Raw genomic sequence first — 19,630 nt, forward strand, 5'->3', positions numbered from 1 at the left:
CACCAGTTTTAGTAAATTCTCCCATAGGCTACCATAGAGGGATGTTTAGAAGCAGAACAAAGTCCTACTCCCTTAAAACTGGCATTTTTGACTTCCTGTGTGCATGAGGCCTAGTTTCCCTTTGAAAACGCACAAAACTACCATGCGTAGGTGTGAGTCAGCCAAGTAGCAGAGAATTCTGTTTCTACTTTGAAATACATTTTCATGCAGTGAATTCATTTTTTCTGTTTTACTGCAAGGGAAAAGTACAAGTGTAAATGGGTCTTAAATGGCCAAGGACAAGATCTGTGAGAAAAGGTGACCTGAAGGGTTGCTTTGATGGGCTGGTTCACACCACAAAAACGCACTGACCGGATGCGTTTCTGCATGCGCGTTTTGGATGCATTTCTGGACGCTTTTTTTTGTGTGTTTTTTTTATTTATTTTTTTCTCACTGGGGTCCAGTGTGTTTTTTAAAGCATTTTACTGCGTTCCAGTGCAGGAAAAATGCAGCATGTTCTACTTCTACCCTGCCCCCCCCCCCCCCCCCCGTTTTTTTGTTTTTTTGTTTACAAAATTGAGAAGCACTGTTTTTGGCCCTTTTCAGATGGCCGGACTTCAGCAGCGGATCTGCCTGCTCATCGGAGGATCGGTCAGCTGATCCTGGTCGAGCAGGCAGATCACAGGTCCGTGTCAGTTTTGCTTATGCAGAGTGGACACAGCCCGCTCTAGTCCTCTGGGCGGTTAGATGGAAACGGACTGCCTGTCCATTTACACCTGACTGCCATCTGATCCGCCAGACAGATCGGGAACTGACCCCCCCCCCCCCGGCTGTTTTTAGTGGATCGGATGTCAGCGGGTATCAACGGACACCCGCTGACATCCGTGGGCATTGAGGGGCTTTTAGGTCTGCTGTATATCACCAAATAATTGTGTGCAAAATGTTTGTCTAAACTGCATATATCAATTTTGCTGTATGACTGGGAATACTTCTTCCCTTTTTTTTTTTTTTTTTTTTTCCCCCCTCCCCAAGGTTCCTTGTTTGGGGGTGGGTTCTCTTGATTCTCCACTTTTAGATTGCTACCGAAGCAGTAATTCGTGTCCTTCGTGCAAAGATTATTTGTCGTGTAATCTCTGCTTTGTCACGGATTTGTGTGTTTTGTCACTTGCATAACAAATGAAGTTAACCATTAATAGACATCCGGCCTAGCATAGATTCAAGCGCGTGTGATGCATACAGTTTGTCTTGTTGCCTGTGACAATTAGTTTTCCTTTGCGTGGAGCATCTTTTCAGGTGTTGTAGCTTTTTTGAATAGGTTTATTGCACTAGGCTTCACTGTGGAGTGATAACTTTTTATTTTCTTCGTTGAAGGCTTGTAAAGATTTAAATTTTCTTTTAACAAGATTTATTTCCCCACACAGGATACATATGATTCTCTTTTGATATACCCTGTTTGTTTTTGTGTTTTGACTAGTTTCCACAGGTAACCCTCTTTAAATGCTGCTAATTGTACTATACAGAGCCCATCAAGCAGTGTTGCTCACATGCCCTCAGCTATGTTGCTCACCCGGTATCGCTGTGTAAAGGTAATGACAATGTCAGGTGTGTGATGTGCCTGCAGGAGGGGCATGAAGTACTGAGGGCTTCTGAGTAAATGAAGTGAACCTCGCTGTCTAAATGTCTGTAAATGTGACCTGAGTTTATCAACCACTTTCCTTGGGTAGACTACCCACTGCAATTTGCTACTTTTTTTGGTTTTCCAGAATAAAACTGCAGTTAAATGATCAGTGTAAAAAAAAAAAAAAAAAAAAAAGCACCCTGCTTGTTCTACTCACTGTAGAACCTAAGGGGTTGAAGGTGTTGTAAACCTTCTTCTTTTTTTTTTTTTTTTTTTTTTTCTTACTTTCCTCCACTGTGCATTTTAAGTGCCATCCCTGGGGGTAATGATGTGGGTGCACTCCCGAGTCCAGCATTTGCGTCCATAAACACAGAATTCCGGACTCTGCCCCGGAGCCCGCGTCATTGGATTTGATTGACAGCAGCGGAAGCCAGTGGCTGCGCTGCTATCAATCTATCAATCCAAAAGCCGAGTCAACGGGCAGAGAGGTAGAGTGTGTCTCCGCTGTGGAACGAACGGGCTCAGGTGAGTAAAACTGGGGTGCTGGTCAGTGTCAGTTTTTTTCACCTTAATGCATCGGATGCATTAAGGTGAAAAAACACGAGTGTTTACAACCCCTTTAATCCTCAGTGTTGTGTAAAAAGACTGTTTGATCCTATCTTCTGATTCCCCCCCCCCCCCCCCTTCTTTCACAGTCTCCAATCCATCTCATGCTGGCACATGCTCAGTTTGGTGTGTATTGCTATTTGTTTTTTGTTTTTGTTTTTTTCTGTGCTGCTCACATGCATCCTCCAAATCGGCACTGTCCAGACAGAGGGTCAGGGGTCCTGCAGCCTCGTAGGACAGTCAGAGGAGAATGAAAACTCCTCCTACAAGCTTTTACCAGACACTGATGGTCACAAGACTGCTATATACTGCTGGTGAGGAAAGGAGAAAATTTATTCTGGGAAGTATGAACAAGTCTTTATACTTCTAGATCAAGTTCTACTGCATTTAAATGTGCCTTCATCAAATGCAGTCAAACGAAATACAGGTAAATGCAGTGTGAAGTTTACCATTTAAAATCAATGCATGCTTTTAGAAACATTCTATACAAATGCGTATAGTTGCAGAGCCAGGTGAATGATGCCATAGGGCCATGTATTCCCTGGCATGCTTTAACCCTTGTTTACTGTGTGCTGCTGTGTGTGTATAATACAGGGGTCACAATGAGTCTCCGATGAGAAATGCCTACACGGTACACTGTCTATTTTCTCATCCATGCTCATTTATGCTTTTGTAAGAACACCAAAAATTGGGGATTTCAGGCAAGTTTCACATAATGTGCTAGTATGCGATGCACACTAGCACATTATGCCTTTGCCTTGCAGGTAAGAAGAAAAAGGGGGGGGGGGGGATCCAGCGGTTTAAAATTTTATGTGGTCATGTGACCAACTAACTCTTCCCCACCTGCCTGTCTTTTTCCCAGGGATTGGGAGGGGGGGGTTGGCGTGCAGATCCCTCTGATTTGATACGGAGAGTAAAAGGGGAGGAGATTTATATATCCTTCTTGAAGACACACCTAGACACCTAACTATGCAAACACACAGAAGCTTTTCCAGAGATTTCTTACTAGTGGAGCATCACAACTTCCTAGTCCCATCAATGCTAGGCAGATTAGCCACTTCAGTAGCGGCTACCTGGCATTGTGGGACCCTCTCTGGAAATTCAAGTTAATAACGAGTGAGAAGGCAGGATCACCAGGTAATAAGATAATTATCAAGATGTTGGCATTTGCCCATATTGGGGAAGGTGCAAATATCTGGGATACCTTGCAATTGTTTGCTTTCAGCCTTGAGCCTAGGTTCACACTGACAGCGGGAATGAAATCATGTTCAGCTGAACTCGTGCAATTTCATTCCCGCATGTCAGTCCCGACTTCAGGGGCAATTTCAGACATCTGTGTGGGTTTCTGCATTGATGGCTATTGAAATCGCACCCCGAAGTTGCCAAAAGTAGTACAGAAACTACTTTTGGGAATCGGTGCGGCGCCGCACCGTTTCGGACAGTGCCATTGCCGGCAATGGCTGCTGATTTGGCATGTCAAATTGCATGCCAAATCGCTGCAATGTGAACCAAGGCTGAGAGACACTTTAGAGGTTATGGCATGCTTTTTGACATGCTTTAATTGTGCTTCCACTTTATGGTTATTGGTGCATACAGTGCCACCCTTATCAGTTGTACAGCGTGACAACATTTTTGTTTATTTGCCTTACATTGTGTGGTATTACATGGGAATATCTCATTTCATGTTGACTCACTTTAGTAAAATGTTCTTTTGAGCCTAGCCCAAATAGATGTCCTGTTGCTGTAAAAATGACATGCGTGCCCTGGCACCCAGGTCTGATGGGTTGACTGCAGCACAAATGTTTTGTGTAATGTTTGGTTATGTCTGGGAGTTGATTTTATTGTAGTGCACCTTTGTGAACCTTGTCTTACATAAGAAAAAGTATTTGCCCCTTTCTGATTTTGTTTTATTTGCATATTTGTCACACTTAAATGACAAAGCTGTCCACACCTGCCTGGCTTTATGTGAAAAAGTAATTGCCCCCTAAACCTAACCTAGTCACCCTTGGGGGCTACAACTACAATCAAGCATTTGCAATAACTAGCAATTCGTCTTTCACATTGCTGTGGAGCAATTTTTGCCTACTCTTTGCATAATTATTTTAATTCAGCCACATTGGAGGGTTTTCCAGCATGAAGGCCTGTGTAAGGTCATGATACAGCATCTACGTCCAGGCTTTGACTAGACCACTCCAAAACCTAAATTTTACTTTGTTTGAACCATTCAGAGGTGGACTTGTTGTTGTGTTTCGGATCATTGTCTTGCTGCATAACCCAAGTGCACTTGAGCTTGAGGTCACAAACTGATGGCCAGACATTCTCCTTTAGGATTTTCTGGTAGAGCTCAGAATTCATGGTTCCATCAATTATGGTAAGTCGTCAAGGTCCTGAAGCTGCAAAGCAGCCCCAGGCCATCATGCTACCACCACCATGTCTGACTGTTGGTATGATGTTCTTGTTATGAAATGCTGTATTTGTTTTATGCCAGATGTAACGGGATGCACACCTTCCAAAAAGTTACATTTTTGTCTCAGTCTACAGAATATTTGCCTGAAAGTCTTGGGGATAATCAAGATTTTTTTTTTTTTTTTTTTGGTAAATGTGAGATGAGCCTTGTGTTATTTTTGGTCAGCAGTGGCTTTGGCCTTGGAACTCTCCCATGGATGCCATTTTTGCGCAGTCTTGTATGTTGAATCATGAACAATGATCTTACCTGGGGCAAGTGAGGCCTACAGTTCTTTAGATGTTCTGGGTTGTTTTATGACCTCCTGGATGAGTCGTTGTCATGCTCTTGGAGTCTTTTTGGTGGGCCGGCCACTCCTGGTAAGGTTCACCACTGTTCCGTGAAAGATCATGTTAGTTAGAAGTGCTTGTTACATGTACCCTAGGTATTACCAAGCATTTATGGCCCCTTTCACATGATTGGCCCGCTTGGATCCACCTGCCTGTTTTTCAGGCTAACCAGCGGATCGGATGAAAATTGACAGGCTATCAGTTTTCATTTGATCTCCCCATAGAGGACAGCGGGGCTCTGTCAGGTCTGACCCTGCACAGTGAATGAAGATGAACTTGTCATCTGCCTGCTCGGCAGGGATCCACGGAGTGATCCCCCGCTGAGCTAGCGGAGTCCGTCCAATGGATCCGCTCTGTGTGAACCCAGTCTATTCCCCTTACTGTGTGTGTTTTGTGTTTTTATATCTTTGGAGTTCAACTTTACGGTAGCCTTTGAGGTATCATTTAGGGACAAACATGCTCATCTTCCAATTGGGGGCTAGGTTTGCAATGGTAGTAGTTGATTCATTAGCAAACCACCCAGGCTGACTTACAAGCAAAACATTGCAATTCTGTAGAGGTTCATTACAGAAACCAATCTAGTTGCTTTCTCTGTTAATGATGGACATTGCTATCAAATGCCCCCAGCAGCTGTATTTTCTGTAGCTTTCAATTTACTTTCTGGTGCCCAGATGAGGAGAAAGGATGCATTGTGGGCTGCCTTTGTGCCTAGGCGCTGTGCCCAGTCCTCGCCCTCTAAACACAAACAATTTGTAAAACACGACCACATTCCGCATCTGCTTGGCCCTCCAGGCTTCACACGCTATCAGATTGTTGTCTCTGATCCACTCATAACCTGCACATCCTGGGTCACTCTTCCGTGCCAGATTAACACTAAGATTTCCCATGATTTCTGCTGCTCTGACAGTGGCCCCTCAGTGAAAGGGAGGAACGTTAAGCTCTTCTGGTAATTGCAGTACATAAACATTAATAGACTCTCGGTTCACAATGAGGATGGAAGGGTCAGTCTAGTGTACCTTTCTGTTCAGCTTTGCTGTTTTTTTTAAACTGTCTGAGGTTTTTGTGGCACTTCAAACCTCATAGTTCCCATTCCCATCCTTGCTCTACCCAAAATCAAAAACCAATGTCTTGGCTAGAGATGGGCTTTACTTTGAACCTGCTTCTTAAAGTTTACATTCCTTTTTACATGACTTGTTGCTTTTTTTTTTTTTCCTCCTACCTGTATAATAGGAATTGTCTTTTTTTGCTGACATTTGTTTTTACTATGAGTAACGCAGATAATTTAAAGGGCACTTTTTAAAGCTGAAGTTTTAATCTCATTTATATTTTGCTTTGTCTTGTTCTTCCTTTCTCCCCTATAAATGAGTGATTAAAACTTTTTAATTTGAACGTTTTGCAGTTTTTCATTACATACCTTATTTTTAAAGTGCCATCCGTGAGGCTCTCATTTTTCTATGCAATGCAAACCGATTTAATGAGGAATAGCTATTGGGTGATATACATGGCTTCCTGAAAACATCACAGCACCCTGCCTCAGTACGTCTTCTCTAAAGAGCCCTCAGCCATGATGCAAACAGTGAGCTGGTTCTTGAGGAGTTATGCAAATTTCAATGGGGGGCTGTAAATAACTGGTATTTTAATAGTGTGCTTTTGTCAGGTTTCAACCGAATGGTCAAGCCATCAAATGGCTAGTGTCATAGCTGATCACGTGTAGCACCGTATCACTGTGGATCAATTGGAGGCTAAGGCTTAATGTACACGGGACGGACGTTTTTACAACCTCTCCTGAACGATTTAACTTGACAGATAGTAACCAACATTTAAAACATCCCTTTAGCGGCATTTTGCTGCGTTTGCATTTTAGAAACGTTTTTTTTTTTAAATATTCAAAAATAAAACACCTGTAAATGAAATGCGGCTTAGCCGCGTTTAAAAGCTTTTGGCGTTTGAAATGCCTGTAAACTCAGCTTCTGAACGCATTTTTTTTCAGTTCCAAAAAAATGCCTCTAAACTTAACTGCCTAGAAACTACTATAAACGACCCTGTGTACATGCACTGATGAGTAAACATGGAACGTTCAGGGGCGGTTGAGAGACTCCCAACTGCTCCTAAACATCTGTTTTTACCAACAGCAGTGTATATGAGGCCTAAGATGGCAGCTTCCTTGGCTGTAAAAGGGTTTAGTTCTGCTTGAAAAACCTGTTTGACCGCTGCACATGCTCAACAGTCAAAGCAGAGCAAATGCCAATTGAGGTAAAATGGCACATTCCAACGGGGTGGTAGAAATGTCAGTCATGATGGTGCAATGGTGTACACCCACATTACTACTATAAAAAAGAGAAGTATGGGGTTTTAAAACAAAACAAACCTTTTATGCTCACCTAGGTGGATACAGCATTGATCCCATGCTGCGTCTGTCCCCTGCCTCCGCAGTGAGAACTGAGCGATCAAATATCTGATCATTCGGTTCTCCCCTCCAGTGTCCACTGAAGTACTGGGCTGTGGAGGGAGTGGCTGGCTCAATCTCCCAGTGCAGCTGAAATGCTGAGTCAGCTGCTGATCCTGGCATGTAGGTAGATCTTGACTATAAAGTCTGGATCTTTCCTCGGCCTGGACCCACTGAAAACAGGTCACAGGAATGAAGAACTAACTGCACACCTGTGATCCATAGCAGTATGGCCAAAAAAAGCTTTGGCCATACTTCTCCTTTAATCTCAAAGTGAGGTGTACACAGACAACACCTTACTCTGGATTTCTGTGGATGGCAGTACAGTGCTAAATGGATATTCTCAAATAGTTTTTTTTATTTTTTGTAAAAAAACTTTTATGCAATTTTGGCGGCACTTCCAGTCCCAGCCGCCTAGACAATTACATCATTGGGTGATTCACTTGGACTCCTAGGATATCTGCGTCCTCTATCCCAGGAGTCTTCGGGAAGCCCAGTAGTGTAATCTTGTGGTATTTCGCCGCCATTGCTATAGCAGTCTGTGCGCCAGGCGCTGTCACTAGTGCGCATGTGCAAGATTGGGAGGTGCATGCTGGGTAAACAAGCTACACTGCATCCCTGAACTCACTGGCTTCAGATGCCCACACCTAAGCGGCATTTAAAGCGGATTTCCAGGCTATTTTCAGTTTATTAAAACTACAAAAAGTATAGCTGCTGACTTTTAATAAACAGCCGCTCACCTGTCCCATGGTCCAGGATGCGGGTGCCCTGAAGCCGCACTCCTCTCCCCCCTCCTCTCTGCGGTGTCGTCATTGGAACTGTGGGCACCCGGCCGTGAGAGCTTTTGGCTTCACGGCCTGCCATGCACTGTGCTCTCTGAGTGGACAGGCAATCTTTTGGGACCTGTGACATGTCCCAGAAAATTGCCTAGGGGGAGAGGAGGAGTCTGAAGATGGAATGAGGAAGTGGGACCGGAAGTCCCTCTAAAGTAGGCAACCCCCCCCAAAAAAAAAAAAAAAAATGACATACCAAATGTAGCATGTAAGGGGACGAGGAGTACAAAGAGGAAGAGAGAAAGTTCCACTTTTGGGGCTTTAAGGATTACGTAGAAGTTTTTATTGCATTTTGCGGTAGGAGACTGTCGCTCCTTTCCTTTTTAAATGGTGTAAATGAAATGGGTTAAAGTTGGGAGAGATAAACCATTTTGCTAGAAATTGCAGAAAAGCTGTTTTTAGGTTGGAGTAGTTCTGTAGTAGTATTCTAATTCTATACGTAAAGCCAGAGTGTCGAATTTTTTTTTTTCTTAATGCTTTGTTACAGTTTTATGCACAGATGAATTGAAGCCATCACTAGCAGCACGTGTCTGTCTCTGCTGCCAGGCTAAGCTCCTCTTCAGTCTAAGGTATTTAGTAATGGGGCAGTCTGCTCCATGTGACATTCTAGCTATCCTTAGCTGATTTTTGTGCAATTACAAAAGCTCTAGAATGTTTATGTACAATATGCATGAAGCAGTAGGGCTGAGGTATGGATACTAAACAAAGCAAGTATATTAACAAGGTCGTACTATATTTGCCTCTATTAGAGCGCTTGATAAAAAGCAACATACTAGTGTAAGAATCCTTCAGATGAATGCTGTCATTCTGGCTCGTGGATGTCTCCTGAAAAGCCATATGCTTCTATGGAGAAATCGGGTAATCCTGACAGCTTACATCTTGTCAAAGAATTGTTGCACCTGTTTGAGGTCTCTCACTCACACACTTATTTTGTTAGAGGCGATCCTCTTAAAGCCCATCAGGAGCTGGTGTTTTGTAGAACTTTAATGACTTCATCCACCATACTGAGGTGATGTGTACTCTCATTGATGCAGAATATCAGGCCAAGCTAGTTGTTTTGCGTCCATTCTAAGGCATTGAAGCCTGTGTTGCGGTTTATACAGGGAGAGCAGGCTTAAAGCAGAACTCTGGGAAACCTTTTCTGACTTGTGCTGTTTTCAAAGTTACCTCTAATGATTATCCTAGGTCCAGATTGTTGCCATGGTGTTTTCATGCATTTTGGAAAATACAGATAGCTCTGCAGGTATCGGGGCTGTGGCTGCCCTACAGTGAAAGAATCCTATGGTTAATCTGCCCTGGTTTATTTACATGCCGATAAAGGCATTTTGTGAATGGACAAGGGGCCCATGTAAGGGAAGTGATGTCTTCAAAATCTCCTTTTATCAGTAGCTTTGGATGCACCCCTCTTCTAAAAGTGTGTGTATTTAAAATATACAGTATCTCACAAAAATTAGTACACCCCTCACAGTTTTGTAAATATTTTATTATATCTTTTCATGTTACAACACTGAAGAAATGACACTTTGCTACAATGTAAAGTAGTGTAAATGTATAACAGTGTAAATTTGCTGTCCCCTCAAAATAATAATGTCTAAACCACTGGCAACAAAAGTGAGTACACCCCTAAGTGAAAATGTCCAAATTGGGCCCAAAGTGTCAATGGTGTGGCCACCGTTATTTTCCAGCACTACCTTAACCCTCTTGGGTAAGGATGAACTCAGGCGTCTTCGCAAACAGCATGTGCAGAGCCCGCCAAGGCTCTTAGAATCCTTTTACTAGGAATGTTCCTTCAAAAAGTGTACCCATTTATGGCCAGCTTTAAGCGTTCAAATTTAGTTTTTCTATTCCTTGAATATTTCTGCATTGTGTAGAGGCACCTGCACAATCTTCACAATTGAAGTCAGCAATAACCTGCTTCTAAGACAGAATCTTGACTTTTCATGGTCACTGACTATGTAAAAACATTACTATGTTGGTCATTATTTTTTAAGTCCCTTTTTTCTGATAAATAAGTGATCTTGTAGGTTTCGCCTAGCTAGAAATAGATGATCTTTCAGGTTGTTTGGACAGCCTTTTGTGAAGCTGTTGGGTAACAGGCCTAATTGAGATTCTTTTGTTTGAGATACACCTTGCCCTATTGTTCACCTGGAAACAATACATCCATTTCTTCCTTCCTGAACCTCTCTTAGTGTTTCCATTACATGACCACGGAGTGCCATATGAAAACTATGCAGAACAGAAGCGTTGTGAATGTATGTAGAATAGGTCCTCCTTAAGATTGGTTTCACTAACCAATTTTGATTGCGCTCTTGTAAAGCTGTTGGATTTTGTGGTCATTTTAAAGCGTCTAGTAAATGTTAAACGTTCTGTAAACGCTGAAAGCTATTAGTTGTGGCACTGTATGACTACGTATGTTTAGGCTAAGTTCTGTAGAGTACTTTGTATGATGTTCTTCTATATGGTCCTAGAACTAGAATATCCTTTTCACCACATGCAGCATGCTTTGGATCTGTTTGGTTTGTTGGTTTCTCAAATGGTTGTTTGTAAGCTGGCGTTTACCTTGTCATAACCTTGCCACTTTTTACCTGGCCCCAAAGCCATCTATCTCTCTATCTCTCTCTCTATTCTGATGATCTGATCAGTAGCACACATCCTGTATTATACAGACTCCACTCTGGATGAAGAAGCACAGGGGAAGATTTGGACAGCAGCATTGTGGGGGAATGGTAGTGTTTTTAGATGGGCTAGCACATTTAAACGGTTACAAATTGAACTTCAGCTACTGGAGTGTAAACTGTACTGATCTACCGATCTGCGGGTGCAATGCTTTCCAGGCTCTAGCAGTACAAAAAAGTAATATGCACTTTCTCTGCAAAAATGTGCATTTTTATTCTGTAAAGGTGAACTTTGCCTTTTTTAAGGTGTTTGTTTTATTGTTTTATTTTTCCTGTAATGAATGTGTAACTTTGTGCCTTCCACGAATAGTATGGTAATTCCATTGTAATTCGGGAAGCGTGTATGTTTTCATCTTTGCAAGCTCTGGCTCTTCATTTCGACCTTTTGTTAAACCAGCCAAAAGATGATGTAACCAGTTACACAAGCTGTAGTCATTGTTTGACATTGCTGTAGGCCTCCTCCATTGTATTATTGCAGAGGCTCCGTTCCATGTTTGCAGAAGCTGTCTCTGAGAAATCAAAGTACGGTGCAAATCGCAGCTTTTTTTTGTTCCTCTTCATAAATAGGATCCTTATCAGAAATGTTTTCTAGCTCACCATATATAAATGTTCTAGTAATTCCTAAATTGGATACATTTTGAGATGGTAAGCGACAAATTGAAGAAAACTCAATCTAACGTGAACCTTTTATTTTCAATGGTAAGATGGAGTCTGTGAAATCTGGTAATCTATTGATGATAAATGTGTTGGGGGGAGCAGAGTATCCCTTACACCAGGGGTCTCCAAACTGCGGCCCAAGGGCCAGATATGGCCCTTTGCTAGCCTTTACCTGGCCCTTGGGGCAGAATTCCTCCCACTGATATGAGGCACTATTCCTCCCACTAACAACAATGGGGCACTATAACTTCCACCGATACCAATGATGGTATACTATTTCTCCTATTGACCACCTACCCTGAGGCCATATTTATTCTCACTGCTGGGCCCATGACATTTTCTGCCCCTGCCGACCACAATCCGGCCCTCCTAAAGTCTGAAGTACAATAAAGTGGCCTTTGTTTGGAGCCCCCTGCCTTATGCAGTGTAAATATTTTGTACCTGTATATTTGAGTAGTAGACATCTACATGGTTCAGAAAATGTTTCAGGTATATCTAAATTTTAGCAGTTTGATGTAGCTATAACAAACCTGCTAATGCAGGGTTTCTCAGCCTTTTTTTGCCTTGGAGGAATCCTTGCCAAAGAGTTTGAGATCTTGGGGAATCTCTGAAATTTCCATATCTACAGCTCATGGAACATTGATGTGATCAGCGAGCTGTAGATATTACAATTATTTTTAGAAAAATGGCATATAAAAAAATAATATAGATGTTTAAAACTTACCTCAATGTGAAACTTTTGTGCTTGCTTATACTGCCCAGATGGGTCGATAAGCAGTGTACAGAGGGTCAGCAGAGCACAGTACTGGGGGGCATGCCAGTACAGTAACGGTACATGGGAGGGGGGGGGGCAGGGGGAAACGGTACAGAAGGGCAAAATACTGGGGACTGTAGAATGAAGTAGTTTACTCATGCAGAGTAGTGCAGGGAAGCTGTTGTATCGTATCTGGTGCACTGATCCCCACCTGCTCTCCTTTCGTCCATCCATCTCATATATTGTCACAAGTGCCTGAGATGGACAGGAGGGGAGGGCTGGCTGGGATCTGTGTAGGACAATGATGTATGTTGCTACTCTGTGCTACTCTGCAGTAGGAGGAGGAGATGTCGGTTATGTGGGGACACGACCTACCAGTCACCTGCTTGTGAGGCATAGGTAGATTGTGGCTGAACCCTGGTTGAGAAACTCTGTGCTAGTGGTTCAATATACTATGCCCGTTTTATGGATATTTTACATGTTGACAACCAAAGTATACATCAAAGTTTTATAACTGTTTGTTTTTTTTTTTTTTCCATAGTGCTGCTGGGGGTGAAATCTTCAACCAGTGTGTAGCAGAAAGAGAAGAGGCCTTCAAAGAGAAGGATGTCCAGCGGCTCATGAGGCAGATTTTAAAGGGAGTTTCATTTTTGCACAGGCACAATGTGGTGCATCTTGACCTGAAGGTACGCACAGCTCAATAGGATCTATTATGAGTATTCCGGTGTCCTCTGTCAATGGTCCGTCTGACATTTCAGCTAATGTTACATGTGTAGAGCCATGGGGAAACCATGTATATTTAGCTGAAGGACAAAAACATCTGAGGCTTTAACTACAATAATGGTCTTGTGTTAGGTGATAGCAGCTCTCAAAAAGTCTTGATGGAACATTCTTGATGTTAAAAAAGATGCATGCTTATTACTATAAATAACCCTTCATTGTGAATTAAGTGCCTTCCTTTATTATACAGCTGAACTGAATACACCTAAACACAGGTAAACATACAGTGTGAATTTTAAATAATTACAGGCAGTCATAGGTCATTCTAAAATGCATATTAATACATTTGTCATTGCCAGTGTGAAAGAGCCTTGATGGTATAGCCCAGCTGTCATCAAATGGCGGCCCGAACATGGACCGAGTGATGCTTCTGTTCAGACCATCAGGCCGCCAGTGTTAAAGTGCCTCCGCTCCACCACCATTGGTTGCAGGGTCCACGGGCATCCCTGCAGCCAATGACATTGCATGTGCGCCCCGCCCCCTGCTGCTGCCTATCTCGTGGCTCCCGGTGAGGTTAGGTGTGGCGTCACGTGCGTGCCCGCCCCCTGCTGCTCATTTTCTCTTGGCTCCAGCTCTCACACCTTGCCGGCCGCGGGGTATGATGTGGGCCCCGCCCCCATTCAGCAAGACCCCTGGTGCAGCTCTTAGCCCCTGCAACGTGTTACCTCTGCTGGCTTCTGCACAATGATGGGCACATTTTCTCTTAAGGTGCATGCTGATGGGCACAATATGCTAGGGGTGGCACGCTGATGGGCACATATTAGGGGTGATGGGCACAACAAAATGTGCCCTTCAGTGTGAACCTTACCATAAAATATGCCCATCAGAATGCCCCTTATTTTTATGTAAAGATTCACACTGATGGACACCTTTTGTTCCCATCAGAGCGCTCCTTAACATATGTGCCCACCAGAGGGAATCTTAACATAAAATAAGCGACATGCTGATGGGCATATTTTATGCTAGAGGGGGCACGCTGATGGGCACATTATGTTAAGGGGTACGCTGACAGGAATGCCTGATGTAAAGGAGCACTCTGAAGGGGACACCTGATGTAAGGTGGCACTGTGATGAGGGGCACTCTGATGGGGACACCTGATGTAAAGGAGCACTTTGACAGGAATAACTGATGTACGGTGGCACTCTGATGGGCACACCTGGTGTGACTGGGGTAACCTGATTTAAAGGAGCACTCTGATGGCACCTAATGTAAGGGGGCACTCTGATGGGGACCAATGAGGTAAGGGGGCCTACTGACGAAGAAACCTGATGTAAATGGGCACTTTGACAGGAATATCTCATGTAAGGGGGCACTCTAATGGGGACACCTGATGTAAGCGGGTGCCCTGATGGTGGCAACTGATTTATGGGGGTAGTCTGATGGGGGCTCCCAATGTAATGAATTACTCTGGTACGGGCATCTGATGTAAGGGGAGACATTTCCATGTGCAGAGTATTACCAGAGCGTGTGGAGGAAACGGTAAGAAAAGCACCAGAGAGTGTGGCTTGCACCAAAAAACGCGTACAGTCTTTCATGACACAGACTTGTGATTCGGGTGATGTAGTGATGAGGGAGGCTTGGTCCACAGAGGTAAACACCCTATTCTGTGATTCAGTAAGGCACTGCATGATGGGATATCAAGTTTCCTGGCTTGTTACACAATGCTACAGGAAGTGATGGACTGAGAATGCATTATTTAAACATTTTTAACATAGCGGTGCAGATTCAAAGTTGCCATTGACTAGGTAAGGTGAGAGATGAGCACATTGATATGGCTTGGGTAGAAAAGACTCTAAAAAAGGCCTCTATTTATAAAAAGTGGAATTCTGCCTGAAAGGGTGAACTTGGCCTTTAAAGGAACTAAAGATGCAGTATCTTGCCATTTTTGTCATGCTGATCCTTTGACATATAAATTTGAGTCACTGACCTGGAACAAATATGCAGTCCTAGAAGTCAGAACCTCCGATCTGCATACCTGTTTAATGCCGTGACTGAAAAAAGTTGAAACCAACAGATCACAATCTGGCAACTAGCCTTGTCAAAAGGAGGTCCGCCAGAGTAGTTATAATAGATTAGACAATTCGTACCAGAAACTGCCTGTGTACGTAACATGCACATGGTACAAAAAGGCCTTTAACACCCATATTTAGGGTGTAACATGGTGCATATGGGAACCCCCCACTGGGGTAGTGTGCAGGGGTTCTTCCTCCTCCGAAGCTGCTGTATTATTGAAATCAGTGTGACTGTGTGGGACTTCACTTACACAATTGCCTGACTTTATTTGGGGATCTTTGAATGCACGAGTTACAGGTCCCATCTGTCACTGTGACAGACAGACTTGTAGTTGTCAGTGGAACACAAGCGTGGCAATTTCCACATTTTGTAGACCCTTCCTCCAGATCTGCTACTGAGATCCCAACCCTCCAAAAAGGACATAGGGCTGGGAGAGTCTGCAGGAGCCTGGTGATCCACTGATTGTGATTGCTCTAGCTCCTTTGCATAAAAATGAATGCACACTTTTTTTTTTTTTTCCTATAAAAATATGTGCTTTTATTTATTTATTTTTTTAAGGTGGACTTGGCCTTTAAAGAGGGGAAGAGTGGCATTTATCGCAGTCTTCTGTACCCTCAATGTTTAACGACCTGAGCCCAACTATAGGCAATAGCCACTCGGCAGACTGTCCCACTCATTTGTTGTCTTGTTTCTGTATCTTATCTGGTGTTCTAATAAAAATATTTTCAACCCTAAAGAGGGGAAGAGCGCTTCTATAACTGATCCAGTGGCTGCAGAGCTTGTTCTAGTGAGACAGGCAACTGCTGATCAGACAAATCCCTTTCTGATTGTTTAACCTGCAGCTGTGAAGAATCAGCATTAATTGGATTAATACTTTGTGCTGAACTGTTTGCTACTCGAGGAACATTTACCTGCTGACAATTCTGGCTAATGAATAGAATTCCTATTCTTACCGGTCCTTACTTTTAGTTTTTGTAGTATCCTTTTTACAGGATCATTTTCTACCCATGAACATGACTGTTTGAAGTTTTTTTTTTTTTTTTTTTTTTTTTGTTTTTTTTTTTTGTATTTTAGTTTTATGGTGTTTGCAGTTTGATACCTAATGTGTTATTATATAGTCATGAGTTGGATAAAAATCTCAAGAATGCAGCATCATTTCTTGTGTTTTGTGAGGGATTTATTTAGGGTAGATCTAGAATACAAGGCGTGGGAAGAAGAGAATGTACTGTGGTGTTTGTGATCCAAATTGTTATGGTAAAATCTTTTTTTGGAGCAATTAGTAAATCTGATGGCTTGCTCCTTCGTCACCCTTTCTAATAGGTATCTGCACTGTACTCCTATTATATCTGGCTCTTCTCTGCCCCCAAAAAATCCAGTTTGGGTAATTCTGTCAGATCAGTCTCTAAACCATAGACGCACAAAACTAGGTGAATTGACAGACCATTATTATTTTGGTACCATTTTAAACTCTTCAATCTCATCAAAATACTTAGTCATGTATACATACATTTCAGGAGTCTGGATGCTGATAATTATGGTTGAGTAAGCAGTTCAAATTTTGACAGTGCTGTAATTGCTAGGGTGCAGCTACAAGGTCCAGTTTGCAGATTTAATCTTGGATCAGTTCAGTATAGCATACGGAGAAGATATTTTGAGCAAAGTTATAAGTAGAGCACTAAATTCCTCTTCCTGAACAGTAAGGACCAATTCGGAGAAGTGCTTTACACTGAAAAACACATTGCATTATGGACATGGGCACTGCTCTCACCACATTGATTAAACCCTGCCATATTTTACAACTTATAGCACAACTTCACCTAAAATGGCACAAGTTGCCAGTTTCCCTTCGTTAAGGTGCCTGGACTGGAAACCGATTTTAAAGAATCGGCTCGGGTGAAGACAGTGCTGGATACCTGGAAAAGGAAGTGTCCTTTATTTAAAGTCAGACTTTTAATTTTGTAGGGGGAGACTGGAGCTCCCCTTTAAGCTTATTGGGTAGTATGTAGGAAACGTTCACCTGAAATATTGACATCAAACTTTTTTTAGTTTTGGGGTCCTTGTGCAACAAATATATTTATTGAAAGACTGAATTAAAATCAATTTAAAGTTAGTTTATAAATTAAGTTGGTGAAATCTAAACGTCAATGTAAATTTCGTACCTGGGGAAAAAAAAAGTGTTTTAAACATACTTCCAAACATTGGATATATGTTTAGACACAAAGGTATTATGGGCACTATTTTGTAAAAGACACACAAATGTATGAACATATTAAAGCTGAACTTCTGGAATTATCAGTATCGCCTACTTGCATTTGTCCAGCTAGGCACAATAGAGGTATGCATATCCCAGGGGTCACTGGAGAAGCTGAAAATCACTGTAGTAGTTGGTGCTACTACAGTAATGGCCAGCTTCCATACCAGAAGCCCCCCTCCTCCTCTGCTCACTCAACAGAGGTGGTCCCTTGCTAGGAACATCCGTCATTCATTGAACACCTTGTATTTTGTTCAGTGAATACAAAGTGCTTTCTGATTGGACAAGGTGACAGTGACTATGTTTAAAAAATAATTATATCTTTCAAATGAGATTGATTTTAAAGAGCAGTGTTTTTTGTAAACTTTGATAAAATAATTGTTGCATTTTTTTTTTATTTTTTTTTTATTTTTTTTTTTTTTGCAACCCTCAATTTATTTTTTATTTTTTTTATATACAGCCACAAAATGTTCTATTGACCAGTGACCGTCCACTAGGAGACATAAAAATAGTGGATTTTGGCTTGTCCAGGGTTGTGAATAACAATGAGGAACTGAGAGAAATTATGGGGACCCCAGAATATGTTGGTAAGTATCTCTTGGAATAATCACACTTTTTAGAAATGTGGTCTTTGCAGCAGAGGTTGTAAATGGGGTTTATAAAGCAGGTTTAGGGTTCATGCCGAGAAGCAGTTCAGGAGGTCAGTATAGGGCAGTCTGGAAGCCACTGTGCATATATTCTGCTGGCAGCTCACCAAGGGGTGCTGTCTATGGACCTGCATGAACCCGGCTGTCTATGGACGTTGCATTGTACTGCTGTGAATAAATCCTGCTCACTGAAGAGTGCTGTCTATGGACCTGGCATGTACTGCTCTAGAAGGCTGCTATAGGGAACTACTGCTACCATGATTTGATAAATCACCCTCTATTCCTTTTGTGTGACGTGCTTAACAAGTTGTTTGTGATGCTTTTACACGATTAAGGGGTATTCCATTTATTTTTTTAGCACCTGAGATTCTGAGTTATGAACCAATCCGCACAGCTACTGATATGTGGTAAGTACAAATAATATGTATGTGTGGAATGCTTTTTTTTTTTTTTTTTTTTATACAAGACCTGTTGTGATAAAGATCTAAAAAAAATAACATGTATGTTTTCATTTTAGGAGCATTGGGGTACTGGCTTATGTCATGCTCACAGGCACCTCGCCTTTCCTGGGAGACGACAAGCAGCACACTTTCTTAAACATTTCCCAGCTGAATGTCAGTTACACAGACGGGGATTTTGAAGGGATATCGGAACTGGCTATTGATTTTATCAAAGCACTTTTAGTGAAAGAGCCAGAGTAAGTCCTTCTATTCATCTCCCTGTACACATCTATTTCCTCGGTTTATCTGCTTCTTCCTGTCTGTGTATCCATATCTCCCTTGAAGAATTGCTTACAGTGCATCTTTCAGACTAGCTTGTCTAGGTGTTGGTTCCTACAACTCATGCATATGTCATGTCTGTTGGACAAGGAATTGAATTGGCTTCATATAATTTTTTTTTTTTTTTTTAATTTCTATGATTTAGTTGATTTTTTTTCTATTACTGCTATAGTGTTTCTTAAATTGGTGGGAAAATATCCATTTATTACTATCAAAAAGGAAAACTCAAAAAGAAATTACAGTATTTTTTTTTCCCTCAAGCTGTTTAACCTTTGGTGTAGGACTAACCTATAAAAAAAAATAATTTTTAAATGCATGTTTTTGGTTTTAAAATGTTTCAAATCTAATGTAAAATCTAGTTTTTGAAAGAAGACGATATGTAAATAGTCAAATTTTTTTATTTTTTTTGACGCACAATATCAATGTGTTGATTGAATCTATATTTTTAGAAAAAATATGCTTTTGTTTTAGTGCACACAGACACACAATATAAACTATGAGACTGGGGGCTCAATTCACTAAGCAATATTGCATGCGATCTTTAGATCATGTGGCTCATTTTATCCAAATATTGCGTGCGACAAAAAAAAAAAAAAAACACATGATACATTATAAAATAAGGGTCCATTAACAAAGTGTGTGTGGTTTTTTTTTTTTTTTTTTTGTTGGAGGGAGGGATGGGACTGACTAGAGGAGACTTATCTCTGTTCCTAACTAATAGGAACACACTATCTGTCGCTCCTCTCCTGACAGAACTGTGATTTGTGTGTTTACACACACAGATCCCCGTTCTGTCCC

General features: G+C 41.9%; 1 protein-coding gene across 1 annotated transcript in view; it reads left to right on the plus strand.

Annotated features, from left to right (window-relative positions):
- STK17A (serine/threonine kinase 17a) overlaps window positions 1–19,630 on the plus strand; it is a 53,650-nt gene that overhangs the window by 32,743 nt on the left and 1,277 nt on the right. Inside the window, exons 3-6 of the mRNA XM_073632766.1 lie at window positions 12,856–13,047; window positions 17,867–17,993; window positions 18,412–18,460; window positions 18,571–18,750. Coding sequence (XP_073488867.1) covers window positions 12,856–13,047; window positions 17,867–17,993; window positions 18,412–18,460; window positions 18,571–18,750 — 548 coding nt within the window. The remainder of the gene's footprint in view (window positions 1–12,855; window positions 13,048–17,866; window positions 17,994–18,411; window positions 18,461–18,570; window positions 18,751–19,630) is intronic.

This window comes from Aquarana catesbeiana, linkage group LG05 (genome assembly GCF_042186555.1).
Source record: "Aquarana catesbeiana isolate 2022-GZ linkage group LG05, ASM4218655v1, whole genome shotgun sequence".
NCBI lineage: Eukaryota > Metazoa > Chordata > Amphibia > Anura > Ranidae > Aquarana > Aquarana catesbeiana.